The sequence below is a fragment of the Archocentrus centrarchus genome, chromosome 15 (assembly GCF_007364275.1).
Source record: "Archocentrus centrarchus isolate MPI-CPG fArcCen1 chromosome 15, fArcCen1, whole genome shotgun sequence".
Lineage (NCBI taxonomy): Eukaryota > Metazoa > Chordata > Actinopteri > Cichliformes > Cichlidae > Archocentrus > Archocentrus centrarchus.
Genome location: NC_044360.1, coordinates 4835690 through 4851435, shown reverse-complemented (window position 1 = coordinate 4851435; position 15746 = coordinate 4835690). Strand labels below are relative to the sequence as shown.

At 39.8% G+C, this 15746-nt stretch overlaps 1 protein-coding gene across 1 annotated transcript; it reads right to left on the bottom strand.

The window, feature by feature from the left end:
* Positions 1-5808: 5808 nt before the first annotated feature.
* On the bottom strand, positions 5809-13035 carry LOC115793442 (solute carrier family 22 member 7-like). The gene is made up of 11 exons (XM_030748440.1): positions 12987-13035; positions 12501-12900; positions 11333-11436; positions 10976-11130; positions 10668-10836; positions 10395-10515; positions 7998-8107; positions 7671-7885; positions 6864-6972; positions 6474-6680; positions 5809-5945 (listed from the first exon to the last, which is right to left on the bottom strand). Exons 2-11 carry the CDS (start codon positions 12879-12881, stop codon positions 5879-5881), a joined length of 1638 nt encoding a protein of 545 aa, XP_030604300.1. The 5' UTR covers positions 12882-12900; positions 12987-13035; the 3' UTR covers positions 5809-5878.
* Positions 13036-15746: the final 2711 nt, after the last annotated feature.

Sequence of the window (15746 nt, the reverse complement as noted above, 5' to 3'; positions counted from 1 at the left end):
ATCTATTTTTTTTAATTTAAAAAAAAAAATATTTAAAAAAAATTAAAAAAAATTTTATTTAAAAAAAAAAAAATGTGGTGTGCTTATTTTGCACACAAAAAAAATAATTTTGCCCTTGCTTTTTGGATACTAGGCTGAGATGGTCGCTACAGCAGTCACAGCATCAGCTGAGGGAAAAACTCCAAGGACTTCTGTGATAATCTAAACATATGAACAGCAGCTGCGTGGCCTCTTATGGCTGACAGCGCCCTCTTTAGTGTCACTGACAATGTCACTGGCAACACCACCACACCTGCCTCTGTCCAGGTAGCCAAAGTGTTCAGTTGGTTGACCCTCGGCCTTGGGCTGCCCGCCATCGGACTCGCTCTCTATACCCTCAAGAATCTCTCCAAAGGTTTGTCTTCACTCTGTTTGGGGGGTCAAAGACAAAGCAATATTGTTAAATATAGATAAATGTATTGTGATTAGGCTACAGTATTTCAGAGCTAAAGAGGTTTGAGTTCAATATTCAGGGTAAAGCTGGGGTAAAGCTGGCTGATCAAATGTACATAGACATGGGAACATCTATTGGTCTCCAAATTATTAGCTTAGCTCATGGTGATGTTTCTAACAAGCATTTTCAAGGCATTTTTTTTTCTTGGCAGTAGCAATGTGTGGCCTCTTATTTTTCATTGTTGGGATTTTGTCCCTATGCATCATTTTAGCTCCCTATTTCTAACCGCTCCTCACCATTGAACACTTATTTCAATGAAAAGTCCAGATGATGTTGAAGATACAGATCTGTATTTTAGGCAATATTGTAAATCCACTGAGCAGAAGGATAACCATACATGACAGGTGAAGGTGCCATTTCATCAAAGGGGGATGAGGAAAGTGAATATGGTGACATTTGTCTTCAGAAACGCAGAGTATGTTCTGCCATCTTTGCAGAAGACAACAGACTTTCAGACGTGGTGCTAAAACATAAATCCAATGATTGTAAAATTTTGCACAAGACAGGGAAGCACGGTGGCATGGTGGTTAGCACTGCTGCCACACAGCTGGAATAACATCTAGAAGGCCTGGGTTTGATTCCACCTTGGCCTGGGCCTCTCTGTGTGAAGTTTGCATGTTCTCCCTGTGTCTGCGTGGGTTTCCTCTGGGTACTCCAACTTACTCGCACAGTCTAAAGGCATGCAGTTACTGGGGTTAGGTTAATTGGTCACTCTAAATTGCCCATAGGTGTGGATGGTTGTCTGTCTCTCTGTGTTGGCCCTGCGACAGGCTGGTAACCCGTACAGGGTGTACCCTGCCTCTCACCCCATGACAGCTAGGATAGGCTCCAAGCCCCACCCGCGACGCTGAACAGGATAAGAGAATGGATTGATGCCACAAAACACATTTAGAGAGGAAGAGTTAACCTTCATAAGTCTTCATAGGTGGTAATCATAACCCTGCTCTAACTCTAAATTTTATAGACGGTCAAAACTGAATTTGGAGAAAATATGTGTATAATTTTTGATGATTTCAGAATCGTTATTTTATCTGTTCTGTAAAGGGGCAATAAAAATTAAATTTAAAAAATTGCATATTCTCATTGCCAAGTGTTAGAATTAAAGTTATGGTGAGGGCTGGGGTCATCGCTGATGTTGACTTAGACCTCAGAGGGTTAACTGAATCATCCAGGAATGTAAACTGTTATCAGATGTCCACTCCCAGACAGGTACAGTTTTGTTTAGGCTGCTCAGCTTATGCATTTGTTTCACATGACCATGTTTTTTCATTGGGATAAATTTGATGGACTATTAGAATATATTCTGAAATTGCAGAGAAAGTTATGTCTCAAAACTCCATGCTTAGAACAGCAAAGATCTCAACTACATAAGGATCAAAGTGACAACAATCTTTTCTCCCTTCGTTACCTTGTCTGATAAGTAATCTGCAGCTATACAGAGTGAAAGAAACAAAATAACCCTTTTAAACAAAGAAATCACCACCAATATAAAGTCAAACAGAGGTGTGTGTTCAGACACTTCACTTGAAATCATGCAATAGCACGACAACAAAATCATATCTGAAAAGATGCAAAGCCAGTCAAACTCCCCCGGATCTTAGCAGTCAAACTGAGATGGGGAGTACACGGTTATCTCTGTAGCACTGCAGCTGTCATCATCACCTTCCATGACTGATGACAGTTTCTCAGGTACTGAACCTAGGGGAGACGCACAAACATCCACGCTCAACTCCTTTGGGTTTTTATAACCACCCCTACTCCCCTTGAGGTTAGCAGGCTGCTTTTTTTTTTCCCAAGCCTGAGACCCAATCCCAAAAGTCCAACACCCAAACCACCTTTCAGGGCCTTGTTTTATGGTTTGTCTTTAACATGCTTCCAAACATTCACAACAGACCTATGACTCTAAAAATAGAGTCACAATAAAATTCCTAACTTTGTGTCATTAAAAGTGTTATAACTATGCTAAAGACACTTACATTTAATTAACCCTCTCACTTAATGACTCCTGAATCTCCTTTTCATTGCATTTATCAAATTAATATCTGGATGCCTTTCCTTTAGTTAAATAGGAACAAAACCTCAAATATACTTCTTGACATAAAAGGACCTAAAGCACACTTTAGGTAAACTTTGAGACCTTGACATCTTAATTGGTTGCACAGGTACACATGCACATGCATCTTGCATCCCACAGAATTTACTTTAAAGCACTGATGCTTGTCTGTAAATGCCTGAATCTGGCTCAGATAAGCTTCTGGAGTACAGTACACACCTGAGAGACCTCCCTGGAAATCTGTAGATAATACCTGCTGTTGGTACTAAACACAGTGAAGGAGCTTTATGCTTCTTAGTGCTGGTACTTTTTGATTACATCAACGATCCTCCAACTGTGGCAAATTTAGGACCAAAACCATAGTTTTTGTTTGCTCTCTGTTCACTTAAGCTTACTCACCCTTTTCAGTGTCTGTTATCTGCTTGTAAAACTCTTTGAATTGCAAATTTGTACAAATTGTCCATCAAAAATAAACTTGTCTTGTGTGTAGGTTGTCCAAGTGTCAGTAGTATTGTCAGTATTAGCACTATATTAGGAGGGACTTCTGCATGTAGCTTCAGCACTTCTACAGTATCAGATGAAGGAGTAGCACCTGTTAGTAACAACAGGTCATCATCATAATGAGTTGCAGCATTACCTGTGTAGTAGGATAAAATGGCAATAGTTCAGTATCAGTAATTTTTAGTTGTCTGTTCTTTTTCCAGGTGAGAATAAAGTTCCCATACATGTCACATTCCTCCTGGTTTCTGACATCATCGCTTTCTTTGGTCGTCCCACTGTGACTCAGGGAACAGAGAGTAGCACCCTGTTGTCCTCCGATGCCACCAGCTTCATCTTCTATTTTGGTGTCGTCTCCAATATCACCCTCATGCTGTTCATAGCTCAGGAGCACCATCTCCTGGTGGCCTACCCACAGTGTCAAACCTGCTGCAGCAGTATCAGGAGGCATCCTGTAGTGGCCTTGTTGGCGTGGGCTGCTCCATTCGCTATCCTGGCTCTCGCTGTGCTGCAGTACACCTTCTGGTTTGCTGTGGCTCTGCTCGCTCCTTTCCCCTTTCTCCTCTTCTTTGCTGTGGACTCATGGAGGGCCCTGAATTGCTCCAGATCTAATCCTTCAACACCAGAGAGGAGAAGGACAGTGGTGGGGATTGGTGCAATCTGGGCCAACTACACAATCCTCTATGTCCCCTTCATCCTCAGCCTCCTTCTAGGTACTCTGCACTTAAGTGACGCAGTGCGCTATCTGGGGCTGGTGTCTCACCTCCTGCTGTACCTCAGCCCTCTGGTGGACCCTTTCCTCTATACATTCATTAGTAAAGGTCCCAAAGAAGTGCTGCAGGCACTGCCCTGCTGTCAAAAGTATAGTCAGAAAGAGAACATGAGACCCACTGTGGACACTGTGGCTGAAACGGTAGAAACTAGACTTTGAGGAGGAAGTTCAGATTTACAGACACATTCACAAGGCTAGTGTGGGACAACTCATGGCCCTGTTAGATTTCTGGAAGAGATGCAAAAACAAATGTTCGGTCTGCAGCATTTTACACAGGAAGGATTCTGTTACTTTAAATCTGCAACACTAAAAGCTGCTGTAAGCACATCAGAGGCAAGGGGAAGAGAAATTTGGTGGCAAATGGCAGTGACAAGCAGTGTCAATATGGGAAGTGTCAGGCTGAATATGACTGGATGCTGTGGGTCAGCTGGTAGCCAAGCAGGTAATGAGCAGAATGAAAGGCTTTAATCCAACACTAAAAGACAGGATATGGAGAAATCTGGCTCTGGAATCCTCCCTGGATATGCCTGCCCCATCCAGCACATGTGCTTCATATGCACAATCAAAAAAAGGATGATGATAAACCAGGACATAAAAGTGAACTCGCCATCATCCATTTTAATGGCAAAACATCCAACAAAGTCTTCCCATCCGTGCCAGCTTGAGGCTGATGCTAGTGTCCTCTCTAAATCTGAAATGCTTTGTATTTGTTTTTTTAGACACCCTTTGTTCATAAGTTAATCTTTAAGCATATTTGTGTCAGGTTTGGTGCTGTGGCAAGCAAGGCAGAGGACCCCAACGCAGGACTCATAAGGCGAGGACCTTAATTATAACTCAAAGCTTTAATAGCAAAACTTGGCAACAGCATAACTATGAACATGGCATAAAGCACACAGCAGGAAATCAAACGACGACACAACACTGACCAAGAGAAACTGCAGACAGTAAATACACAAAGGGATAACCAGGGGAGTGGAAACAGGTGAGGAGCACAGCTGGCCATAAATACATTGAGGAGACAAGGGGAAGCAAAACTAAACACAAGCACACAGGACAAAGGACTATCAAAATAAAACAGGAAGTAACCAAACCAGGTACACGCAGACTTGACACAGAGGAAACCTAAACATGACCAACAGAAACCTAAATACAACACACAGGGAAACACCGGGATGTCAAACTAAACACAAGACATGAGACATGGGACTAAGACATGAGAACAAAACTTACATAGGAACAATGACAGAACAGGAGGACACAGGAAGCAAAACGTAACCCAGACTTGACACCAGAGGGATAACACAAACACCTGAAAGACAGCATGAGGGAAACAGGAACTAACCGCAAACAACTAAACAGAAAACTACGATAACTAAAATCCTAATTCATAACTAAACAACCGGAACTCAATGAAGCATGCACATTACTGAACAGATCAATTTCATTGTACTTAGATTTTAATGCACTTGTGCGTCTAAATGTTTCTTTTTTTTCACTGTGATTTTGTTTGTGTGTGTTTTATCACAGTTATCCTGGAATGCAGGGGAAATGCTTCTTTATTTTAGCTGTGACAGGTAATCATGTGGTAGATGTTTAGTTGAAGTTGTCCAAGTTCTTACACCGGAAATTGTGTAAATATCGGGTTTGGCTGGATTGACTGTGAGGAACTTTCTTGGTGGAAAAGTCCACATATATGCAAACTCTATAAGGGTAGATAACAATGTTGGTTGATTTTGTATTACATAGCAACAAAAAATATTTTTATCTTTTAGATCAAATACAATTGTAACTGAATAGTGTCAGTTCCAACTTTAGTTGATCAGTTCTATGTCATCAGTTGTCTTGGTGTAATTTATTTATTTTTTATCCCATAAATAAATTACTTTTATTCTTTCTTTTTATAGTTTATTCATTTAAGTTTTTATTATATAGATTACATAAAAGATAAGCTGCTCCATGCATGATAATAGTGTACTCAGTTATGCAGTCTGCATTAGAAGAACAAGAAGAACAAGAGGAAGCTGAGTGATCTGTGGTCTTGTTTCATTCCCGATTTTCTCTCCTAATCAGCAGTTTGTGTCTTTAATTCCAGGAAAACAGATGAAGATTCCTTGGAGATGTCTTTCCTTCTGAAATTAAAGAAAATAATATAGAAATTATTCAAATATTTCCAATACAACACAATCCAATGTGATACCCCAGTCTATGTTTATATAAAAAAAAAATTCATTCAACTCATCAGTAGCTCATATTAAACAAAACAAAAGCCCAGAGGTACAGAAATTAAGTGTCCATGTTTTGCTTTAATTTGTTTTGTTTAAATCAGACATGGTTTTATTTTATGTAATTGAATATATTTATTGGAGATTTCCTTGATTTTTATTTACATCCAATACCCAATGGAAATACTAGGCTACAGTAAGTATGTCATGCGACTAATACTGTTATTTGCATATATAGCGGTATATGGTGTTTCCAGCATGTGTTTCCAGACAAAGTCAAGACAATTTTTCACTTATAAATAAAGAAGCAGAAGATGAATTTGTTGCTAAGTCCCAGTCCTCATTCTCACAAAAACCATTAGATGGAGCCAAAGTGATTCAATCAAATTTTACACATTTATTAATTTAATGTATTTAATGTGTAAATTCACCAACCTTGGCTTTTCTATGTCATCAATTGTCTCCGGCAGCCTCACATTGAGTGTTTCTGGAAGCATCAGAGCCACCAGGCCAGAAATAATGGCTACAGAGCAAAGGATGATCTGAGGAAGAAGAGTCCACACATCCTCCAGCAGCAGGATGAGCGGAGCCACTGACACTCCCAGACGACTTATGAAGCTGGTGTAGCCCAAACCGTTTTGCCTGGTGAGACATAACATAAATCAGGGGAACTGAAATCTCCCTCACTCTGCAGAAGGAAGGCAGGTTTACGGACCTTTAGTCATTTTTACTCAAATAATAATTAACATCCGGTGTTGGGACACTGCACAATAATCACATCAAAACAAAAAGTAACTGTTACTGCTCAGTAAGTGAATCACAGACCTGATCACTGTAGGGTAAAGCTCAGTCGTGTAGAGGAAGACAGTTGTAAATGAAGCTTCTGAAAGGCCTTTTCCGAGAGCGGCAACTACAACACGAACATGCCACAGATCTAAAAAAAAAGAAAGAAAGAAATTATATTGTAAAACATTCAATTATTCTAAAACAAAAAAGGAAAACTTAAGAATTTAAAGTCCTGGCCTGGTATTTTAAGGATATAATATTAGACTGTAAATAAAAAATGGAAATAGCTTCACGTCTGAAGGAAAAAGTGCCTTAAACCTGCATTCTTTCCAATGGTCAGCAGGGGGCTACGCCTTCAAAAAGAAGTCAGGTAGTACTGAAGACTGTGAAATAATTTTCTTGTGATTTATTAATTTGCTGAACACTGGTTTCAGTCACTAAAGTCTTCTTCAGTACACCTGATGTTTAGTAACTAAAGGTCTCACTTAGAGTAAAACTGACAATAATGTATGTAATACATTGGAATTAACGGGTCTACAGCATCAGTGTGCACTTGTACCACCTTCTGATCTTCTAATTTTAAGGAGTCAGTGGTTCAATTTTTGAACCACTGACTCCTTAAAAAGCAATGTACATTTAGCTTTAATTTGGATGCCAAAACTAGCATCTAAATTAATATTACAGTATATATATATATATATATATATATATATATATATATATATATATATATATATATATATATATATATATATATATATATATATATATATATGTTTTTTTTGTTTGTTTTTTTTTTAAATGAAGTATGTGTAGTTAGATTTTTTAAATGAAGCTCTCACTGACCTTTGGAAATAAAGATGTTTATCCCGATGCAGAGTCCTGTCAGTAAGAGCGTGACTGCTTGGCATTTCCTTCGTCCAAAGATGTTGAGAAAACAGTAAATCGTCAGCTTGGCAGGAACTTCGATGGCTCCATAGATGAAGTGTGTGAGGTACATATTTAAACCAAATCCAGTGATGTTTAAGCTGATTCCATAATATGTTGTGGCAACTCCATACCTGCAGAATACAAAACATACATTTATAAAATCTATAGTATATGCTACAGAGAAAATACAACTAGTGATTAAGGTAATCTTTTGTTTATTCTTTTTTGCATGCCTATACCCACCACACAATTCCAAGTAATAAAGTTAAACATCTCATCCTCTGGGTTTTGATTAGGTGGAAGTATGTGTAGTTTTTGGCCTGGTTTTCCTGGACTTCTATTTTAGAAAAAGTCTGTAGAAAAGCAGAGAAATAAAGTTAAGTATTTCATGGAAAGAGATTCAATGTAGTTCATTAAAAACAACTTTCCTAATCGCTACTGAGCTCCAGGCATCCATGGATCTTGTTTTCTGGGTTAAATCCAGCTGTCTTTAAAAAGATTTCCCCTTTATGTCTAAATTTGGTTGAAAGAATGAAACGTGAAAAGTTGTCTTTTTAGGCAAAGACTTGAATTAACCTAACTTCGATCATTCACCAATGTCCCACTGACCAAGTTACTGTTGCTTGGAGGAATAAAAGCTAAAACTGTGGATAGTGTTCAAGGCTAAAATCAGGTTACAATTTGTGTTGATGCTGTGCATCTAGAAATGATCTACTTTTGCCTGGAACACCTCGCCCTAGAGGCGCCCTAGAGGCACCCAAGAGACATCCCAGTCAGATGCCTGAACCACCTCAGCTGGCTTCTTTCCATGTGGAAGAGTTGCGGCTGTACTCTGGGCCCCTCACGAATGACTCCACTCCTCACCCTATCTCTAAGGCAGAGGCCAGCCACCCTTCAGAGCAAGCTAATTTCCAATCTCGTTCTTTTGATCACTACCCAAAGCTCATGACAATAGATGATGGTAGGGACAGCTTTGCTTTTACACTCAGATCTCTCTTTACCACGACCAAGATGTCATGCAGCGTTCACATCACTGCAGACACAGTCCCAATCCGTCTGTTAATCTCCCACTCCCATCTCCCCTCACTCGTGAACAAGACCCTGAGATACTTAAACTCTTCCACTTGGGGCAGCAACTCATCCTTTTCCAGCTGAGAACCATGGCCTCAGACTTTGAGGTGCTAATTCTCGTACCAGCGGCTTCACACTCGGCTAAGAACTGTTTTAGTGCGAGCTGGAGGCCACCACAAGATGAAGTCAAAAGTAGAGATGAGATTCTGATGCCACCAAGGTGGAAGCCTTCCGCCACATGGCTACGCTTAGAAATTCTGTTCGTTAAAAATTATGAACAGAATTGGTGACAAAGGGCAGCCCTGCTGCAAACTCACGCAGCAGTTTTACAGGGACTGAATGGCTAAAATTGGGCCAGACACCCCATACTCCCGCAGGACCTCCCCTGAGGAATGTGGTCGAATGCCTCCTCCAAGTCCACAACACACATGTAGACTGGATGGACAGACTCCCACACATACTCGAATACCCTCGAAAGGATGAAGAGCTGGTCCAGCATTCCCGCGACCAGGATGGAAACTGCACTGTTCCTCTGGAATCCGAGGTTTGACTAACAGACAGACCCTCCTTTCCAGCACCCTGGCATAGACCATACCAGGGAGGCTGAGGAGTGTGATCCTCCAATAGTTGGACCACACCCTCCGGTCCCCCTTCTTGAAGATGGGGACCACCACCCCAGTCTGCCAATGCAGTGGCACCGCCCCAGATCTCTATGTGACATTGCAGAGGCGTGTCAACAAAGACAGTTCTACAACATCCAGAGCCTTCAGGAACTCAGGACAAATCTCATCCATTCCAGTTTCCCAATGAGATGTTTAAGCACCTCAGTGACCTCACCCCCAGTGATGAGCGAGTTGCCCCCCTCGTTTCCAGACTCTGCTTCCACTACAGAAGGTGCATCAGTGGGATTAAGGAGGTACTCGCAGTATTCTTTCCACCACCCGACTATAGCCTCAGTTGAAGTCAGCAGCACCCCAACTGCACTATATACTGTAAGTAAATTTTGAATTTCACTTGGACATGAAGGTTCCAGAGTCTAGAGGAAGAGTGGCGTGGCACAGAATCCAAGATGTTTCAGGTCCAGTGTGAAGCTTCTGCAGTCTGTGATGATTTGGGGTACTATTTCATCTACTGATGAAACAAATGGTTGGTCCAATGTGTTTTATCATGTCCAAAGTTAACACAGCTATCTACCAAGAGATTTTAGAGCACTTCATGCTTTAGTCTCCTCACAAGCTTTGTAGAGATGCTGCAGTCCTTTTCCAGCATGACTTAGCACCTGCTCACAGTGCCAAAACTACTTGTCACTGTGCTCACCTGATCTGAATAACATGAGAATCTGTGGAGCACTGACCCCAGACAAGCTGAAGGCTGCTATCAAGCAGCCAGGGCTCCAATAACACCTCAGCAGTGCCACAAGCTGATCACCTCCATGCCACGCCACATGGAAGAAGTAATTTATAGCAAAGGAGCCCCAACCCAAAAGCCATAATCATGAAAATTAAAACAAAAAAGGCTTAAAATATTTCATCTTTATGTGTGTCTGCTAGACACTGAAAATAGACTTACCACTAGTTTTTCTTTGGACAATTTTTCTTTTTTGTTGAACTTTGCACATTTGTCGAGGTAAAACTGAGCCCTTTCCACTTTACCATTTGCTAAAAGCCATCGAGCAGATTCAGGAACCCACCTGCAATTGTAATCATACAAAATAATTAACCATTAATTGCACGATTTTTGAGCTTAATGCGAGAAATACAACACTTCCAAAAAAGTTATAAATTAACCTGGTAATGAGTGAAAACCATTTTTTTTTTGGTCACACTGTTGTCCTTTACTTACCACCAGGTCAAAACTGCAAATCCTAGTGGGGCTGTAACTACCATAGTCAATGTCCGCCAGTCATTGATCAGAAATGCAACCCCAGCCAGCAGCATGTAACCTGCAGACCAGGCCAGGCTGCCAATCACCCCGATAGCTGACCTGTGACTTACGTCGACCCACTCAACGGCTGAAAGGTGTGAAAAGTAGCAAAAATAATTAAGAGTCATTTTCTTTATATCATAAACCTGCTTTAACTGAATTTGTTGAAACAAACTGAACACAACATGTGATATAGCAACACTTTTTTGAGGGAAAGATTAGTTTACAGAGAACTATTGAGATGATGCTGATTCCTGTCAGTCCAAGTCCAGTGAAAAACCGCAGCACTGCAAACAGCGTGTAGGAGTTTGCAAACGCGCTGGAGAAGCCGAGCACACACGATGAGATGTAGGAGACCAAAAGAAGATTTTTCCTCCCGTACCTGGAAACAGCACAGGAAGTACATCTGTGATGCTGAAGACTCCTGCAAAGGCCTCAGAGGGTTCTCATTTTTACATTTAAAATGTAAAAGTACAGTTATTTTTTATAGGACGGCTTTGATTAATGTATTATAAGACACAGTGAAACATGGAAAAACTAAGTTTTCTAAAATTAATATAACGTGAACTGCTGGATTTCTATACTTATCGCAGAGGTATCCAAAAACCAGGGCCCCCGTCATAACTCCACAGAAGAATATTGTGCCTGTGGTTTTTGTCAGCTTCTTGTGATCACAGACAAGGTCCCACTGGAAAAGAAACCCACAGAGAAAATGCCATTTGATTTGATCTGTTTGCACCTGGTTCTCCTATATGGTGGAAAAACAGTGTATCTGGGCCAATGTAAGGGCTATTATTATTAGAATAAATTTAGAATTTCAGTAAAGCATTGAACAAAGTAATAAAAAAATAAAGTTGTGAATTTATGAGAAAAGATTTAGATGTTCTCTTTTTAAAAAAGAGGCATGATACACCCTGCGTTGTTCATCAGTCCATCACGGAGAGTCAGGCACCCACACACTCTCACATTCACTTACAACCAATTTAGGATCACCGATTAACCTAGCATGTCTTTGGACTGTGGTTGGAAGATGGAGAACACATGCGTGTCATCCACATGCATACATACACAGATATATATATATATATATATATATATATATATATATATATATATATATATATATATATATATATATATATATATATATATATATATATATGTGTGTGTGTGTGTGTCTGTGTGTGTGTAACAGTTAGTGCACTATCATCATCACTGGTTACTCATTCTAATAAGAAACATATTAAACAAGAAGTAAATGTTTTGCAGATTATATAATTTCCTTGCTCGGTGGGTAAAACACTGTTTAAACAATTGCTTTCTTTTAAACATGCACAACGCCCCAGAAACGCACAAGTGTGCTGCAAAATTGCAGTTCAGTAATACATGAAAATTCTTACAATCTATATTTTTTTTTTCTATTGCACGCACTTATCTTTAGAATAATAAGACTTTAATTTTATATTCTTCATTACCTTTATTAAAGAAAACATTGGATGAAGAAACATTATTTTGTGTTTTAAATTCTGATCCAGTTATGTTACACTTACAACTTTCTTATTTCTCTTTATTCTCCTGCATCCTTTCTTCACTGCATCTTCATTCCTTTCATATTTTAAAGTCATCATTAATGCTATAAGAGCTGAATCAAGCAGTCACTCTAAAAAGAAGGTTCTTGCTCACTAAAATCCAATGCCACAAATGCCATGAAGCTCTAGTACACACATTATTTTTAAAAGCCAGTTATGGTACCTCTGTTGCCAGTGTGGAAGTGAAGGTGGAATTGTCATAAACCCATCCCCTCTGACACCAAACTGTGGGCAGCTCAGTGCTGCTGGAGTTGTTGGCTAAGAGCTGAAACTGAGGCTCTGCAAACATTTCACAGGATTTCAGAGCCCCATCTTCTCCTACAGGAATGCTGACAGTCAGTTTCTGCTCCTGAGTTAAATTTCTGAAGAGTTCTCCATCATCCAGCACGCTAATGTCACAGCGGTGAGGGGGCACAGCAGCAATGAAGTTATTTAGTAAGAAATGACAGGGGAGAACCATCCGTGAAGTGCACAGCAGGACGAGGATGGTAATTTGAAAAGGCCCAAAGCCATTTATTTCCTCCAGGATGGTCTCAAACTTCATCTTCACTCTGCTTGTAACCCTAAAAGTAACAGGTTCAGATTTGATTTAAAATGTCAGAGGTAAAATATATGAATATTAATCAGTACAATGGCTGAGATTACTCACCTGCACGCAAAACTGCATAGAGTGCATGCACTGAAGCTGCACTGCTCTAGTCTGAGTTCCCTGTTACCTTTTACATTATAGGGCTGGATTTAAGCTGTGGGTCTTCAAAATAGACCTGATCATTAACTTAAGCTTCACCTTTGGACATCGTAAAGTTGTAAGATATTTCAAGGTGCAAGCTTCTGAATAGGTTATGTATTGAAGAAGCTAGTATGTATTCAATTGGCCCCCTAACTGTTCTCCTACATGGATTTAATGCAAACTGCAGAACTGAGCAAACAAATGATCTGAATATAAGTTTGTAACATTTCCATTCATAAAAATCAGTATACCCCATATCATGAACATGTTTTGCTATCTCAGAAATGTGTTAACCAGCCACTTGCACATGCTCTGAAATACCATCAACAGGACACACTGATGCAGCCTGCAAGAAAATAAAAATAATTAATAATTACTCATAAGCAAAATTAACAAAATTAGAGTAGCTGTGTAAAGTCACCTGTAAGTAGGCATGTAGATGAGAGCTTTTTGAAGAGGGGAGGTGTACCTAATGTGAATAATTTCAGCTTAAAATGATCCAGACCGTGTTGCTTCTTATTTGCATGGTAATGTTTTCCCATTCTGCTCCTTAAAACAAACAGTACGACTCTGGGAAATGGTGAGTTCTTACCTGATCTCAGTTTCTCGTGGTCTCTTTGTGGGTCCAGTCTAGAAAATTCACAGTTCAAACCAAAAAAAAAAAATGCAGAATTCACAGTAAATTCCTCAGACTGACTGATAACCCAATCAACTGATAATCCTTTTAAGGTTTGTTGCATTTTAACCTCCTAATCTTAGTCCTCCCTCCGGGAACCTTTGAGCTTCAGACACACTCGATCCATTCTGGAGATTTTTTTTTTTGCACCAATTTAAATATTTTCTGCATGAGTTTAGGGCCAAAATGACTGTAATATAATGCAGTAAGGCTCATAGGTATCACTGGTCAACAAGCTGAAGTAGCAATTACAGTAGCTGATTTGCTACCACTTCCAAGATATTTGGTTCCATTTTCCATTTTACACCTTTATACATTGTTTAGATAAGTTTTAATCATGAATTGTAAACTTTTGTCTTTTCATCTGTTTCTGGTGACTTCATGTGATAATATTTCGCATTTCTTCAGTATTAAACAATGTAAAACATCAGAAAAAATATCTTTATAGAAAAGACTTAAGAAACATTACCTAAATGTATTTAGAGCACAGTTTGCCAGGCCAGGTCAACATGTGTCTAGGCAGGATGTTGTGACAGGGAAAATCATTACCCAGAATATTACAACATGTATACATGGTGTTTTCATCACTTGGCTACATATGTTCATGTCTTTTTTGGGAGGGAAGGTAACCTGTCCAAATGTGCACGTTAAAACTGTATTTTAGAAGATCACATTTGTGTCAGCAAGAGTTCTGCTCATGTTCAAAACATGTCACACACATCTGTGATTTTAATCGGTCAGGTTGGGCAACATTTCCCCAGCAGCAACCATCCAAACCTCTGGAATAAAAATGTCTTCTAGTTTCCATTTAAGGATAAAAAATCCTAATATTGGACCTCCTTTTTCATTCTGGCTTCCCAGCCAGCTGCTCACTGAGATCACAAGATTGTGTGTGTGTGTGTGTGTGTGTGTGTGTGTTTATGACCCAAATAAAGGCCACAAGCTGAAACACACTGATGAAACAACAAAACTGTTCAATGTACAGCACTGCAACACTTCCAAATTTGAGCTGAAAATTTGGCACATCTCAGTATGGTGTGCAGTGTGTTATTTAAAAAATAAACAAGTGGAGGACAAAGTGGAAGATCTAAAAAAAAAAAAAAAGAAACCTATCTGCAGAAGCAAAAACCTGGCACAGGACCTGAGAGATGCATCTAACCCTTCAGTTGATCCATCTATGGTTCACTGAAGCCTCATCAGAAATGGCTTCATTGGAAGGCTGGCGGTCAAGAAGCCATTCTTACGGAATGGAAACAGGGAGAAAAGGCTGAGGTATGCCAAATTACACAAGAACTGGACTGAAAGTCTGTGGCAACAAGTCGAATAGAGTGATGGATCCAAATTTGATATTTTGGTTTCAAATCATTGTCAATATGTCGGCGGTCAGGGAGAGAGGTACAACAGTGGGTGTCTACAGCCTGGATCTGTAAAACATGGTGGAAGCTCTGTCATGGTGTGGAGCTCCACTTCAGCCGGTGGTGTTGGAGATCTTGGCAAAATTGATGGAATCATGAATGCAGAAAAGTACAATCACATTTTCATCCACGATGCAATACCATCTGGAAAGCATCTGACTGGCAACAACTTCATTTTCTGCATGACAGTGATTCCAAACACACTGCCAACGCAGTGAAAACACACAGTGGAACACTTTCAGTCATGAATTGGCCTCCCCAGAGCCTGCACCTCCACATTGTTATTTTCATGACAGAAAATGGAACATAAGGCAGCCAGCATCCAAATGACAAGAAAGCTGCCTAAGCGAGTTCAGACTGTGGTCACACCAAAAATTGATTTTCAGACTCGTTAAAATTGTTTTATGTTTGCAATTTCCCATTTTCATAGCAAAATTTGAAGAAATGAGGGGTGGCTCATGACTTTTGCACAGTACTGTAAGCTAAAGTTCATATCTTACTTAACTGCCCTACATTAAAATCATATTTTGGCCCCTCATGAAATTTGCACATATTCTTTGAAGGATAATCATATGAGGGGAAAAAAGA